Source organism: Lasioglossum baleicum, chromosome 7 (assembly GCF_051020765.1).
Source record: "Lasioglossum baleicum chromosome 7, iyLasBale1, whole genome shotgun sequence".
NCBI lineage: Eukaryota > Metazoa > Arthropoda > Insecta > Hymenoptera > Halictidae > Lasioglossum > Lasioglossum baleicum.
The window spans coordinates 8,934,188-8,950,182 of NC_134935.1; the positions used below are offsets into that span (position 1 = coordinate 8,934,188).

At 37.3% G+C, this 15,995-nt stretch overlaps 4 protein-coding genes across 10 annotated transcripts in view; 3 read left to right on the plus strand and 1 right to left on the minus strand.

Annotated features, from left to right (window-relative positions):
- Nucleotides 1-155: 155 nt before the first annotated feature.
- Nucleotides 156-2,924, plus strand: LOC143210610 (uncharacterized). 3 transcript variants are annotated; one of them, XM_076427620.1, is made up of 5 exons: nt 156-372; nt 1,273-1,619; nt 2,005-2,276; nt 2,339-2,582; nt 2,748-2,924. In XM_076427620.1, exons 1-5 carry the CDS (start codon nt 347-349, stop codon nt 2,918-2,920), a joined length of 1,062 nt encoding a protein of 353 aa, XP_076283735.1. In that variant the 5' UTR covers nt 156-346; the 3' UTR covers nt 2,921-2,924. The 3 variants fall into 3 exon arrangements, with proteins under 3 accessions (XP_076283735.1, XP_076283736.1, XP_076283737.1); XM_076427621.1 differs by having other exon boundaries at nt 158-372; nt 2,351-2,582; XM_076427622.1 differs by lacking the exon at nt 156-372 and adding an exon at nt 438-1,116.
- On the minus strand, nt 2,827-8,427 carry LOC143210608 (FGGY carbohydrate kinase domain-containing protein). Its single transcript, XM_076427618.1, has 10 exons — nt 8,251-8,427; nt 7,887-7,998; nt 7,584-7,821; nt 7,388-7,515; nt 6,981-7,163; nt 6,704-6,911; nt 6,481-6,631; nt 6,334-6,408; nt 5,305-5,582; nt 2,827-5,035 (listed from the first exon to the last, which is right to left on the minus strand). The coding sequence occupies exons 1-10, from the start codon at nt 8,425-8,427 to the stop codon at nt 4,948-4,950; spliced, it is 1,638 nt and encodes a 545-aa protein (XP_076283733.1). The 3' UTR covers nt 2,827-4,947.
- A 222-nt stretch (nt 8,428-8,649) lies between these two features.
- Nucleotides 8,650-10,400, plus strand: Pop5 (POP5 ribonuclease P/MRP subunit). Of its 4 annotated transcripts, none has more exons than XM_076427629.1 (5): nt 8,820-8,838; nt 9,429-9,563; nt 9,660-9,805; nt 9,979-10,148; nt 10,225-10,400. In XM_076427629.1, the coding sequence occupies exons 2-5, from the start codon at nt 9,544-9,546 to the stop codon at nt 10,339-10,341; spliced, it is 453 nt and encodes a 150-aa protein (XP_076283744.1). In that variant the 5' UTR covers nt 8,820-8,838; nt 9,429-9,543; the 3' UTR covers nt 10,342-10,400. The 4 variants fall into 4 exon arrangements, with proteins under 4 accessions (XP_076283741.1, XP_076283744.1, XP_076283743.1 ...); XM_076427628.1 differs by lacking the exon at nt 8,820-8,838 and adding an exon at nt 9,040-9,186; XM_076427627.1 differs by lacking the exon at nt 8,820-8,838 and adding an exon at nt 9,158-9,312.
- Nucleotides 10,401-11,279: 879 nt separating this feature from the next.
- Corn (microtubule-binding protein cornetto) overlaps nt 11,280-15,995 on the plus strand; it is a 45,939-nt gene continuing 41,223 nt past the window's right edge. The window contains exon 1 of one of the 2 annotated variants that reach the window (XM_076427611.1): nt 11,280-11,688. The gene's annotated coding sequence lies outside the window, so the exon portion shown is untranslated. Of the gene's footprint in view, nt 11,689-11,724; nt 12,132-15,995 lie in introns of those variants that run through there. The other variant, XM_076427613.1, reaches the window with a different exon arrangement.

Sequence of the window (15,995 nt, forward strand, 5' to 3'; positions counted from 1 at the left end):
ACACCCAATGTATTCATAGCGAAAGAAATAATGGAAGTATACCTTGCAAAATAAAATTGTTCGATTTTATGAATTAAAAAATCATAAATCTGCGCGCTGATTTGTTTTCTATCATACCGACAGAGCACGAAATGCATCGGAATGTGGTTAGCGCATATTTCGACGTTCGTATAAGTCGCTGCGCGATGGATGCGTGAAGTCGACGTTGCTCCCGGGTCTTTTGTGGTTCCTTGTTGGTTTTCCTCTATTTTTGTTTACATTTTAGTTTGTTTAAAAATGTTGTAGACTTTTGTTTGTTTCTTCGGGAGTTGTGTAACGACGGACGAACGCGAGTTCTGCATCAAAGATGAGAAACACGAAAGTCAAAGCGAGGTAATGCGTCTTCGGCGCGTTAAAATAGTTCCGATCCTACAATACTTGTTGCTTCTGCTACATGAAAAAAATTTCTTTATTTAATTGGACTCTCTTTGATACCACGTTCTGTTTCTTTTTATTACAAGACGATCAATTTATGCATGTCCTTTCCGAGTTCTTCAGATTTTCATCGTTCAAACTTTATTATATTAAGAATAAGAAAGTTATATTTAACCCACGGGAGTATTGATTTTTCCCCCCCACTGCCCACGCACAATGGGAGTTTGTTTCATTCACGTGTGGCCAAACGTGGTCCGCTTCTAGTTTATTTATTATTATGTAATAATATTTTACGTAAATCGAACAATGTTCGTTCTCGGGAAAACTGTAGATATTAGAAATTGATTAAATAGAACCTCTCGAGTCACACAAACCTTTCGATAAACTCCCTCGATCATTGACGAAATTTTCGAAAATCTACAGCGGAGTATATTACATAAATAAATAACATAATATTTTATGTAAATCGAACAACGTTCGTTCTCAGAAAAACTGTAGATATTCGAAATTGATTAGAATTTGTTGTGAGTCATACAAACCTTTCAATAAACTCCCTTGTACTTTGACAAAATTTTCGAAAATCTAAAGTGGATATGTTACATGAATAAATAACATTACGTATATTTAAAAATAATGTATTCGCGACAATGTTTCATTTACAACGAATACTAGGATCTCGAAGTGATAAAAATCACTAAAATGGTTTGAATTACATTTATTAAGAACTATTACGTACATTGAGAATGAAATTATACAAGATAATATTTAGTCTATTTGTCGATGTTTACATCCAAATAATTTATTGATTTTTATTTGTTCTAAATTTCTTTTATTCTAATTATTGCTGTTTGTTTTCAGACAATGTATGGAGCGCTTTGGGGATCAAGGGGGATACTTTGATGTTGTTGTGCGTCCGATGTTGCAGCAAGGGCACGAGGGAGAGCTGTGCGGATGGCTGAAAGAAATGAGTTTAATTAGGACCGACTCGAACTGCCCTAATCCCGAATGCAAAGGAAGAAGCTTGGCTTGGAATCAAGCAAGAATCGTGGATAAATACAGCTGGTCTTGTCCCAAATGTACCAGGAAACAGTCGATAAGAGAGAATTCCTTCTTCTTCGGTATCAAATGTGACCTGAAAATGTGCCTTCAGTTGATATTAGGATGGTGTCAAATGATACCCAGCGAACTTACCGCCAATTACCTAGGTATGCCAGCATTCCCATATTGAAGCCTTCTTAATTCATAGACTACAGATTCGAATCATTTACAAAAATGGGTGGTAACTTCGAATAATACAAAGATTATAGGAACATCGAGACATTGCTCGTAACTTATTAGGACTATTACAGAGAGTAATAAATAGACTGCGGATAAAAATGTTTTACATTGATTGTAGGAAGCAGGAATAGCATAAAAATTGATTTCATCCCTTATCGACTTTGTTACATAAAAAGGAACATTACAACATTCTTGAATTTTTAAAATCTTTTACTGTTTTATATTTCGTTCAATCAATTTCTTCATAAATGCATAAAGATCTGCAGTTTAGTAATAAATTGCAATTGACACAGAAACATTTTTTACTTTCAGAAATAAAGAAACACGTAGTTAAGAAAGTATACGAGAGATGCGACGAGGTATCCGAAAACTATGTGAAAACTCATCCGCAAGATTGGATTCTAGGAGGTCAAAGTGCAATATTAATCGTGGATGAATTTCCAAATGGTTATATGACTGAGAATCCTTCCGATGTAACTACCGCTAAGAAGCGCAATAATAATTCTCATACGATAGTCTGTATAGCAGAAGCAAACACCATACCGACACGTATGTGGTTGCACATGATCGCAGCAATTCCAGAGGTATCGCGTAAAACACAGACTAGCGTCATTTCGATCTTATATTCTTCTTGTTCCCAATGTAGACTGTGTTTCAGCCGATCAAAGTGGATAAGAATCATGGGGAGTTCGATAAATGCACCATGGCCAAGGAAGCGATGAAAGAAATTACGAAGCACAGCGCTCCAGGCAGTTACATTGTGGCAAACAATCGAGCTCGTTGCTGCAACTATGATACGTTGCAAGAACTGAAGCAATATAAGGTGATTAGCGTGGAGCACCTGCAGAAGTTTGATCCGCCTGGTAAAAATAAACTGCTGAGCAACTTAGGTACGTGTACAATTCGATGCTTTATCCAAATTCAATATCGTATCTCGATAAAAAAACATAGTAACAAAAACAGATTACAGCACTGTGTCCCTCTGGAAACTATGCAATGCAAACCCAGCGTTTGTGAGACCATAATATCATTTATAAAACGATGAACACTTTCAGAAACGATCTGGCAGACCAGCGTCGAGATCTGCGAAGAAATTCAAGAAACCACTCATAATCTTGGGCAGCGTATAATAGCGAAGCATTTGTGGAGGCAGAGATTCGGTACGTCACCTTCAATGGCATTTCAGTACATGCTTAATCATATCGCAGAATACTATCGCTTCATATGAATTTTAATTTTAGTTTTCCAAGTACTACAAGCAATATTGATTGTTAACAAATAATTTTTTTTCTTTCGCGTAAACGATTGATTTAATTAGTATAGGATAGCGAGTTGTCAATCAGGAGACAATTTTATGACATCCTAATTGCACAAGTTGCACAAATGGCCTTATTGAAATTAAGATTAGGTAGAGTACTCTCGTCCAATAGTTCGCTTCTCAATTGTTCGTGTTCGTATTTCAAAAGCGACTCTCCTAATGGTTCGTTCGATACGTATCAAATATTATACACATCTTTTATTGCGGTACATACATGTTTTATTCAAATTATTAATTAGTAGACTGCAGATCTTTGTCTATTAAGCGTGGAGATAGTTGTTTGTTTCGTTTTCTACGTATCGAGAGCAATTGGTAGGGATACTCCGTTTGGTGGAAAGATATTCCCCTATAGCCGGATATATTGAATTACTGGAAGAGAGTACCGTATAATAATTATAAAGGATTTATATATACATATATGAAGAGATATCTCCGTAGAATGGAGAATACAACTATTAACAAAAACACGCACGTTGTGTCTTCCAAATATCAAAATATAAATAATTTTCAAGTTAAATGTTTATGACGATTGTTGACTAGTTAGAATTATATATCATTATATGGAATCTTTGTCTCTGTTGAAGCACATTTGAAGGATACCGTTCGTAGGTTTCTTTTCTATCCACGAGCTTAGTTCGAGAGCTAGCTGCGAAAAGACTGACGACGATATCGATGTAATACTAAATTCTTTGAGCGTCATTGAAAATTCGAGCATTATAATTCACGCAGCAGCAGTTAATACTCATTGGAATGTTTGTATAAAGCTCGCTCACGGGAGAAAGTTCAGAATTAAAATGCGTACAATATTGTTCATCAAAGTGTTAGAAAAAGAAATTGATTTTCCTCGAACGAAATGAATAATATCAGGTGCAATTAGTACCGGCATTTGGATTAGAGTTAAGTTTGCGAAATCGATAGGTAATCCAATTTATATGTCATTAAATATGTACAACAATTGTAATACTTAATGATGATCTAGAGAGTTTTTATCCAAAGTTTTATACCAGTATTATTTAAAATAATCTACTGCAAATCGACTGTCACGTAAGTTAATTGCTGTCGGTTTCTCCACCTTTAATTCACTGGAATACCTTGTGATAAACCGACTTTGTGATATTGCAAATATTATCTTTCGTTTTGTCGTCTTGAAAAACCATGTCTTGTAAAATGTGTAAGATACTAAGGATGTCAAATTTTTTTTGTAAGGAGATTTTGCGAACCATGTGATATCAAACGTTACTTTCTACGATAAAATGATCTATTGCAAGTTAGAGAGATAAGAAAAGAATATTCTTTACGACGTAAGTTGGCGAAGCTTAGCCGGAAGTGTACTAAAACGCCTAGTACACATACATTTTATCTCCTAAGTAGCCAGTAATATCATTTTATAAACTTTTATAATGATATTGAACGAAACTTTTCATATTTTTATAACAACTAATCTTTTAGCAATACTGTTGTAAGTTTGTACAAAATATTGTTAAACGCAATTATGCGACAAGGCATATATGCAATAAGAGAAAAGATAACGCGTGTTTTGTACCGAAAACATTTTTAACGAACGTAGAAAGAACTGCAAGACATTATACATATGTAAAATTCGAATCCATACTTAAATACCAAATAAAGAGCAATAGAAGTTTATATACCATATGTGTCCGGTGTACGAAAATAAGAAACATACCAAATACTTTCGCATATCATTTTATTTATAACAAACGGGAGTAAAAGATAATATATGTAACAAAAATATATCTCTACAATTACTTATATACATAAAATATATTTTAACTCTATAAAAAAATAGTATAAACGGTGATCCTTAAATGTACTCGTTACGAGATTCATTGTACTTATGTGCGTACGTATGTACTTGTATACATCGACCCTATAATCGCAGTTTTACAAGTCTAAAAGGTACTTTACAATAGTGGCAGTTACAAAAAATCTTTATTCATGAGTTCTCTATAATCGTTTTGATCCTGCACCATTTTTCGGAAGACCCGATACTTCTGGAGGTGATATCTTGAAAGCGAGAAGGTAATGAATATTTTAAATTTCTATATTAATTAATAGACAGCGGATCTTTATGCAAAATAAAAATGTTTCGCATTGACCGAGGGAAGCAGGAATAACGTAAAAATTTAACTTTGTTACATTAAAAGTAACATTCTTGAATTTTTTAAATCTTTCACTGTTTTATATTACACCCAACCAGTTTCTTCGTAAATGCGTAAACATCCGCAGTCTAATAATTAAAGTACATATAGTTTTCAATTAGAGTAATTTCTTACCTGTGACACTGATTTCTTGGTTTAACGATATTTGCAGACCCTCCCATCGTTTCGATTGCTTCGTATATGGTATTGAACTTTCCGGCTGCATAAGATCCTAGAATCGCTGCTCCTATTAGTACCGATTCCTTCTCAACAGGGCAAAATACAGGTAAACCCAAAACGTCTGCTTGTATCTGAATGAACAGCGGATTTTGGCTCAGACCTCCGCATACTAATAGCTCGTCTACTTTGTGACCCGCAGCTTCCAGTGTTTCTAAAATGTGCTTTGTCCCGTACTGATAAAAACAAAATTTCAAATGTCATACGCTATGCTACGAAACGTTTCATGTATGTAGGGTGTCTGATAAATTATATTCTACAAGGTAAACCATGAATCGTGATCAGTAGAGATTACTCTGTTATTAGCAGTCCGATCGAAAATGTTTTTATCAGGTATAGCATGGTTTCAAGAGAGCTTTCACGCGATTATAGCAAATTTTTTGCATTTTTTTTATGTTATGATACTTACCGAATTCGCCTTGAAATCCTCTAACAAATAGGCGTAAAAAATTATAGGTGTATTTGAACAAAATTGAAGGTGACCTCGTAAAATCATGAAAAAAAAGAGTTGACGAAAAATTTGCTATAATCACGTGAAAGCTCTCTTGAAACCATGCTATACCTGATAAAAACATTTTCGATTCGTGGTTCACTCTGTATATTTTTCATTTCATTTGTTGCGTACCACTAATTGTCATACACCGTGTATACCAGTGGTCCCCAATCCCCGGTCCGTGGATCAAATGGTACCGGGCCGCCCAAGGAACATTAAATACAATTAAATTAAAATCATTAAATCAAAACAATTTAAAATATAAACAATCAACGCCCCCCCCCCCTTCAGCGGGCCGCGGTAAAATTATCAAACGTTGACCGGTCCGCGGCGAAAAAGGTTGGGGAGCACTGCTGTATACTAGCTCTGACAACATAACGATTAGAATCGCAGAGGCTCGACTTTGTCGATCGAATAGTTTTTATCATTCGTACCGTCAATGCTTGTACAGTTGCCAAGTAATACAACGCCAGATTCTCTTCGTCGACGGACAGAGATAGCCCCGATACCTGCACAATAAACATTGATCAAAATCTACATCAAGATCGAATCTTAAATACGCGATAAAAAATTGTTTTTACCATTCCTTTGAGAGTCGGATCGGCCAGTGGGGAACGGTTTCCGTGAAAGTCGGGCCATACGTGAATCTCTTTTGTCAAGTACGAAACGTTCTTCAGCCCCTTCTGATCCGCCATTGTTTTCAATAACTCTGTTAAGTATTGCTGTATGTGCCTGGGAAAATATAGCAACAAGTTCCAGAAAAATAAAATCAATTTATCAATCGCTTGTACGAAGCGAACTCACTTGTTTCCACTCAAACTTTTCAAAATCCCCGGTGTTGCAGGGTGTGCGTCGATTATGTGATCCAACAGTTTCCCAGTCGCGCTCTGACCGCCTTCGTTCAACCATAATCCCGGAATCATAGCACTGTAATACGGTCCCCAAACGCCATTAACGAACAGTTTCTTTTCATTGACTATCATGTGGCAAGTCGAGGTACCGCAGATTAACGCTGCAAATAGAATAAAACGTTGCCCGATACTGACAAAAGGAATTTGCGAGAAGTAGGCGCTAACTTTACCTAATCTGTTTTGTAAATTAGGAGTTAAACCAGGTATGGAACAGCCTATCATGCCAAGTCCTCCGGAATGTGCATCGATTAGCGAGGTACCCACGGCTGTACCTTTTAGGAGTCCTAATTCGGACGCAGCTTTAGCCGACAGTCCCTCGTCGACGGGATCCCCAGGTGTCCTCACGTCACTACCTTCGTATCAATAGTTCTCTTTGTTAAAATAAAGCAATACTTTCATGCTATCTGTCTGAACGTAAAACGGACTTGTTGAATCATCAAAAAATTACTCTGCGCAAGAAGTTTGAAGTTTAAGTTATGTACTACTTTAAATTACACCTACTCATTCTTGCCAGAAACGCATAAAATCCGCTGTCTAATAATTAGTAAACTAATACACAGAAAGTAGTTGTTAATACCAATTTTCCTCCAATTGTCTTTCATGAGGTCCCCCAGCTGAATCTGATGAAAGAACTCCTCGTTCCATCCGCTGTTGCCGTCGGGATCAGCATTGTAATTCCACTTACATACTAAAGAGCACAAGGATCTAAAATTAGATTGTCGAATTATGCTATGTTGCTCAATTTTCATGTTGGTATACAATGATGTAACTACCTCGACTCGGAACCTGTTGCTTTCCATGTTAGGAAATCGGGCAGGTCAAAGAGCAATGCTGCACGATTCCAAGACGACGGTAGATTCTTTTTCAACCATAACATTTTCGGTGTCTCCATCTCCAGCGATATTTTCCCGCCGACATACTGAAGCATTTCGTGGTTCTGGGCGTTTATAAAATCTGCTTCTTCCTGCGCTCTATGATCCATCCACAATATAACATTCTGTTTGTCTTCCCCTGCGTCGACAATGAAAATCATGAAAATATGTTTGATTTAGTTTGTGATTCCGCTTTCTATGCACCTGTGGGACTGATTGTCACCGGGGATCCTGTCTTGTCCACTGCCACCAGAGAACAGGTTGCATCGAATCCGACTCCTTTCACATTGTCCGCAGAGATGTCAGCCACAACCGACTACGAATAATAAACGTTATATATAGACTGCAGATTTGATGCATTTATGACAAAAATAGGTACATGCAATTTAAAGCCATGGACATGTTAAAAACATTTAAAGGCATCAACGTATTAGTTTCAGCTTAATAGGATAATTAAAAGAAGAATACAATTTTTATTTGGCTCCTGTGTCCTGCAATCAATGCAAACATTTTTTACTTTGCATAAATTGTTACAAGTATTATATTGTATAAACGTGTTGGTCGGTACCTTCACCACATGACAAACAGCGCTCCAAATGTTGTCGGAAGATTGCTCGTAAAAATTAGGAGCAGGATGGAAAATTTCTAGTGGACACGTTGCCATTTTGACTATCTTCCCCTTGGAGGATACCAAAGCGGCTCGGGCGCTTCCAGTTCCTACATCGACCCCGACAAAATACTCCATTGTTATATATGATACTGTCTTTTGGATATTGTCTGCTGTTCGTCAGGAGAAACCAACTGAGCGTTCCACTTTGAACAGTATCATTATAAGCTGTAAATTAGGATCGTTATCAATGGAGCTTTACCGTAATCACTGAGTTACTTTTTAATATCGCATGACCCTGAGATAACACTGGCAGGATTAAGAAATAGTTACCAGCACAAGTAGCAGCCTGTTGCCTAGGCAAACTCTGTCTCACACACACGCACACACACCAATACAGGAAGAGAATGTTGCAGAGAAAACGTACAGCTAGCAACAGTTTTCGGTGTTAACAATGATTTAAACTGCTAACCATGCCTGTTGCACAAGACTATATATGCATATCGGATCAATAGAATTAACACCGGAGGCAAAGTACAACAATATTACGTAAGTCGATCGACGCGTAACTCCAAACACGGAAACGTGCGTACATAAAAAATGCTGTACCCGTTACCTTGAATAATTATGTATACATCGTGTTTTCGCATGGTACCGACATCGCTGTCTAACGGTCTTAAAAAGACACCGCTAACTTTTCGTTTGTACATGGAAAAGTAGATGGTCCAGGCATTGGAACGTTAACAATACGTTTTCAATGAGAAATCGGAAATCCGATTGTTGGAAAACAGCGTTGAAAATGTATTGTTCTCTGTTGCGTGCACGTGTGCGTGTGCGTGTGTTTGACAGCGACCTAGCCGAACCTTATCCATTCAGCAGTTGAGAACGTCGCACGTGGTAATGTTTTTCATTGTGTCATTTGTTGACAACAAACCACAAATTATTGTAAAATAATGTTTCGTTTATGTAATTAATAGACTGCGTATGTTTATGCAATTTACAATTTTTGTAGACGAATTTGAAGTAAGTGGAATAAAATACAATCTTATTTCCAGTAGTAAAACATATTTAATAGAAAAATAAAAATTGTATTAAATTCTCTCGAATTTTATATTCCACCCTTTTCTGAAAATTTTCAGAAGCCATAAATGCATAAAGATCTGCAATCTATATAAATAGTAATGAATGTTTAATCCGCCCTCTGAGGAATCCCATTAATATTTTGCTTGATCGACGCGTTACATAACCTAAAGGATGGTTCGCTTTAAGAACAGGTAACGGAGTTTAATAAAATGATGTTTGTCGAACGTCTGAAAGAATTCGATGTAGATAATCTTTTATTTTTCCTGATAACATAAATTAATTCGCAGGTATTTGGTATTCGAAATAGCGCTCGGCGATAAATCCGATAAGCCATTTCCGCTGAAAATCACAGCACTGCACGTTGCCATAAATCGAAAAATACAACAGCTGTACGGCGATTTTGGGGTAGCAGCGATAAAAGCTGGTTTTAGCGGTAATACAGAATTAATAATGCGATATTTCATTTATTTTTTTATTTATTTATATTTATTGATGCCGTAAATCATGTTTGATTTATATAACATACATTAGTATAACACTTTACAAATAATAATGAAGTATATATCATTAGTAATATTTTGATTTTACTGTTTGTTTTTATTTTAGCAAAGTACTGCAATGAACACACAAGAATAGCGCTAGTAAAGACGAGACACGGGCCACACAAATTTTTGTTAGAGTCTCTTCCTACGATAAACGATATCGGTGGCCGTTTAGTGTCGGTGAAGATACTTTATGTGGGAGCAACGCTGAAACACTGTTTCCTGTTTGTCAAGGTACGTCAAGAAATACAATTAACATCTCAAGTTCCTGCAGTATATTTTGTAATTGTAATTGTTTGTAATTGTTTAGAGGTACCAACAAAGGAAACTAGAACGCACGTGGAGTACCCTGAGAACAGATCTCCAAAGGAAAAACATGGAAAACGCTTTGATGACTTTGTCGCCAGCAATGAAAGACTTTACATGAATGAAGAAATGAAAAATTGTACATAGATAAGCATCTAATAAAATAATTCTACTAGGGTACCTGTTTCTACAGTTTTATCGTCGAGTATTGTATGTAATTACTAGATTGTGTGCATTTACGACAAAGATGAGAGGGAACCATTCAAAGTTCCAGAAAGATTAAAAGAATTCAGAAAATTCAATGTATACAATTTATTCGAATTACAGTCATCTACAGTTAAAAGTTGAAAATAATACATTGATATCCTTAAATTCTCTTAATCATTGTACTCTTTGAAGCATCGCTAATTGCAAAGTTGACAGTGGACATGTTTTAATGGTTTTAAAAATGATTGGCTGTTTGAACAAACAGACGTACAGTGATTTCAAATAACATGTAGCCAAATAATAAACAATTTATTAAATTTATTTTGCTAATGTCCAAACCTGGCCCGATCAAATAATGTTTGCCATAGGTAGTACATATTATTTTTTATTGAAGAAATCTCATAAGAGATTTATTACAACATTAGGTACAAACAGAACCAAAGTATACAGAGTAGTATATATACGGTTTTCCGCGTCGTAAAGACCATACTTTGCTGAATTCGTGGGAAAATTTGAAAATCTAATTAGAAAGGCAGAGACAGTTGCAAACCTCTGTGGCCTAAAGAAATTGAAATAGAATAGCTTTTAACATCGCTAACTGCAAAGACAACAGTGGACATGTTTTAAAAATGATTAGCTGTTCGAACAAACAGGAAATTATTGAGGAAATACAAACAGAACCAAAGTATACAGGATAGTTCATATTGTCCATATACGGTTTTCCCGCGTAAATGCGGGGTCGGACATAGTTTACCATTGGATGAAGGGTGCGGGCAATAAGGGTCATTGCTGGTCGTCGCCAGTTGTCGCTGGTTGTTGCTGGAGGGAGAGAGAGCCATTGCTCTGGTTCCCGTGTTCCCGAGGCTGGCAAGTGGCAACGGGCAACGGTGATTCGTATGAATATAGTTGCCAGTCGATCCGCGAAGGTGCTCTGAAAGTGGTGTGATACTCGTGTGCAGGCGAGTAAGAGATCGGGATAGAGAAAGAACTTGTGTGAGCCGTTCGAACGAATTCGGCGCCCGGTGAAACACGCGAAACCATCTCTTCCATTTACTGTAAAAGAAAACGTACGTTGAAAAGCGTTCGCTTGCCGCAAGAATCCGTCTCCTGTGAAATTCGCCAAAGGAACAGCCCAACCGGCACGCCTCAACCAAACCGGCCCAACATCGTCACACCAAGTTCACCATCGTATCCGAACGAAATTAAACATAAAGGACCAAAGAGAATTCCGATCTCGAGGATCTAACGATTTTGATCCGAGGTAAGACGCAGTGTCCTTTTCGTACAGGTTATCGATTTCGTGGCGCGTCGTTTCGAGTTCGAGGGATGCACCCAGAATTTCTATTTAGGCACGTTCGATTCCGTGTTTTTCTATTTGTTCGAGGATTACAATTGATAAAGGTCGATCAACGATCAGGACGAGGTTCTACGTTGTTCGAGAGTATTGCGATCGATTCTCTCGCAAAATCTGTGACGTCCCACCCTTCACGGACCCCTAAAGTTATCTCTCGCGATAAGACGAGTGGGAGGGTATATCTAATGCCGAGCCTCCTCTTGTAATTACATCTCCTTACGACTGTCATTACGTGTTCGATCGAGAGTGTTTTCTACGCCGATGCACATACAGATTAGGTATCTCGGTAACGATCGGTCGCACGCGAGACATCTTATCAAAGTTATCGACGATCGACAGCCCCTGAATACGTAAGCGATAAGTTTTATTTTATTATTAGATTTTGTGAATCTTTCTGCAAAATCGTTGTCCAATTAAGAAACAGAAGTCGAGCGCGTTTCTGATCGTTTTAGTAAGATGAGAATAACGTATCGTTTGACATTTCTATGCAATTGCATTTGATTTATTTTAGTTGTACATATGTATTTATTGTTCACCATCGACGCGACGGCTCACTTTTTAAAATTTAAGATGGCCTTCCGTTGAAACGAGGAAATGTTTTGCGTTATGTAAATGCCTTACATAAAAATGGACGGATTATTTTTCACGCGTGTGCGCTTGCCTCGGGAGAAAAAGGTTTCCTATAAATATTCTATGAATTAACCGCCCTGTAATTTTCTGTTTTATGGGTGTACGCTCGTTTCTGCTCGAGAACGACATTCAGGTTATTCTCATTATTTCGAAAAACATTTTAACAATCTCGAACATGTCTTTGATTTATGATTATCGAGATTGTAAAGCTGCATATCAATGAAAAATTGTTCAACTTTATTTCTTTGGGTAGTATTATGAAAAATGGCTAACAATTAGGATCGACGCATTCCCGTTATTTCTATAAAGTAATGTAAAACAATCGCTGTTAGTGCTGCGTACACCTAGCGTTAATAATAAAACTGCAGAATAAACCACAACAGAGAAAATGTATTTTTACCGGGAGCTGAATAGTCTATTAAAAAAAGGTGTCCTTGTGGCTGGAGAGAATGATATGGAAACCGCAAGTTTACATATTACGATCGACACATGCAAATTACAAATCATAACGTGTCAATCGCAATAACTTGGAACGGCGTCGAGCATAATACTATTTGTCATTTGAGATAATATGTATGTACATATTTCTCCGTGCGTTGCGTTGAGTGTGCAGACCACTCGGAAGCTGTAACCGAGCAGATGTCGTTCCCGCTCTTGTGCGCAGTTGAGGTCGTTTTTTCCTTTTGTTTTCGACATGGGACCCCAGATTACAATACACCGACCTATCAGAGAAATAATATCGGGGTCGTGTTGTAGTTCTCGTCGTAAAGAGGCAGTGCTGGATTAAGACCATTGAGGGCCCTAAGCACTCCAAAGTTTTTGGGGCCATTTTCTACAGGATCGCTTGAACGCGATGTACGCTATATGTACCAGTATGTACGACTTTTTAGGCATTTACATACTTGATAATTTAAGCAGTCTTATTAACACAAATACTCGGCTGAATAGTAATATGTATTATAGAATATATTATGTACTATTATTATATTATTATATATTATAATAGTAAAAAATATTATAAATATAGTAATATTATTACTAGACTGCGGATCTTTATGCATTTATGGCTTCTGAAAATGTTCAAAAAAGGCTCGAATATAAAATTCGATAGAGTTTTGTACAATTTTTATTTGTTTTAGATCTACGAAGGCTGTTTCCATTAAAAGTAGGATTTGATTTAATTTTCATCAAATTAGTCTACAAAAATTGGAAATGCAGGAATGTATGTTAATGCAAGAATAAAATGTGTTCTCCCGATGCTCTAAGCACGTGCGTACTTTGCCGATTGGTTGATCCAGCACTGTAGAGCGGATAACTCTCGGAACTGTTTTGGTTAATGACGAACGACAATGGCCGCCGGAGAAGGTGGTTTTTTCTTTCTTTTTCTTGTGTTTCTCGCGGATCTCGCGTTCGGAAGCGAGACACACCACCACACCAGGGGGTCTTTCACCCGATTAGCTCGATGTTCCGAGTACTATCGATCTGTCAATTAACCCGCGTCTACGCCTACGTTTGACCAATGGCTGTAACTGCTTCCCGTCTTCTCGAATTCATCCGCTTTTAACCCCTTGGCCAATACGAGCGTCGCAGATGTGTGTCCGTGCACACGCGTGGCGGCCGAAATGTTTACACATATACGGGGTGGTCGATTTTTCTCCACCGTTTGCGAAGCATTTCTAGAAAACGGAACACTTTTTTCTGTTTATTGTGATGTGTATATTCTAGTACCTTCTGGTATATTCTAGTATATTTTCTTACATTCTCTGCTATACATATTCTGTGTAGTACATATGTACACAGGTTGGGGCAATAACTATGTCCACTTTGAATATTGTCGTTATTTGTAATAATATGAGAAAATGTTATATACGAAACTTACATGGTACATATAGAGGGGGGGCATATTGTGACAAAACATTTTCTGCGTGGGTGGAGGCATAGAGGAGATTTGAAGGTCACCTTGATTTTTTTAAATGGTAACACCTACTTTCTGTATCATGAATCGATAGACTATCGAATTTCTGAGTAAAAATGTATTGACCTCCATATGTCCTAAATCTAATAGTTAACGCGATATTGCCGAAATAATTTTCTTTCTTCTTTGGATAATATCTCGTAAATTACATTAGGTTTAGGACATATGAAGGTCAACACTTTTATACTCAGAATTTGATACTCTATCGATGCATGGTATAAAAACAGGACATTCCATTAAAAAAAAATCAAGGTGACCTTGAAATCTCATCTATGCCTCCGCCCACGCAGAAAATGTTTGTGTTACAACATGTCCCCCTCTGTACCGTGCTAATTTTGTTCATAACATTTTTCCATGTTATTACAAATAACGGAGATAGTCAAGGTGGACATAGTTATTGCCCCACACTGTATGTATAGTAATTATATTACTACAATTACCACTATGGTGTAGTATTGCATGCAGGCTGTGTCAGCAGGAAGTTAATAAAGAATTGTAATAGGATTAAAGAATAGAGAGAAGTTTCCTAGAAACTAGGTAGGATACACATAGTCGCGTTTTGTGTTCTGCCCCCGAGATAAAATGTTGGAACCATTTTAATTGGTTTCTGGGAGCGCACGGAGTGCGAAGGGCTCATTGTGTCACTCGGTTAAGAGGGTTTCAAGTGTCGCTGGAATGGCCGACCTTTGTTAATTAATTCGAACGTGGACCCCTCTTGTTATCGATTCAGACAGGGCACCGGCTTTTACAACAATTAAACCTGGAAACCTTAATTTAACACTTCTATAATAGAATCCATGAAGCTTCTCGCCGACCGTGATTAAAGATCGAGTTTAGGGGAGATTTCGGTGTCAAGTTGTTCCTGCGCACCGAATAATTCCGTCATCTTTATGGGGGCCGTTTATTACGCCGTGTTCACACAGTAGAACGAACTCTGGCTCATGGAAGGGTAGATAAATTCGTGTAATCATGCAGCGATAGCGTCATTCAAAAACAACTCGATCTAACCGGCGCGGTGTGCATCGCGAGCGAGTAGAAAGTCTAGCAACTGAAACCGACGAATTTCTACTGGCGTTTTTTAAGAGATTGTGTGATCGCACGTGAGCCGTGAATCAGCTGAGCATTTTTAGGAAATGACAACAACCGTATATACTAGCTCTTGCAGAAACTATTCCATCAAAATTACAAACGTGGTTGCTGTTGGGAGAATTATTTAGGTGCTCGTTGAAAGTGAAAAGTTATTAGACTAGAATATACTAGACAAGTGCGAAGAAAGCTAATACATAAAGCGACGAGTCGATGATGATGAATCGCTTTAGCAAATAATTAATTGGTAAAGCACTTGTTTAAATCGTACAAATTCTTATTCTCTACTGTACTCTAAAAAGACAAACACACCTATACTGATAGTATAATATTTCCTTCCTGTACGATAAGTTTTATCTGCACGGTCGCCTTTATCGGTAAAGTAAATATATAACGATGAACGCTTGATTTGTTTGATCGAACTCTTTCTGTCAGGGATGTGCTCGTATACAGGGTGGTCCATAAATGAGTCACCAAAAGATTCAAATTATCTCGAATAATCTAGCAAAACAAATAAAAGAGC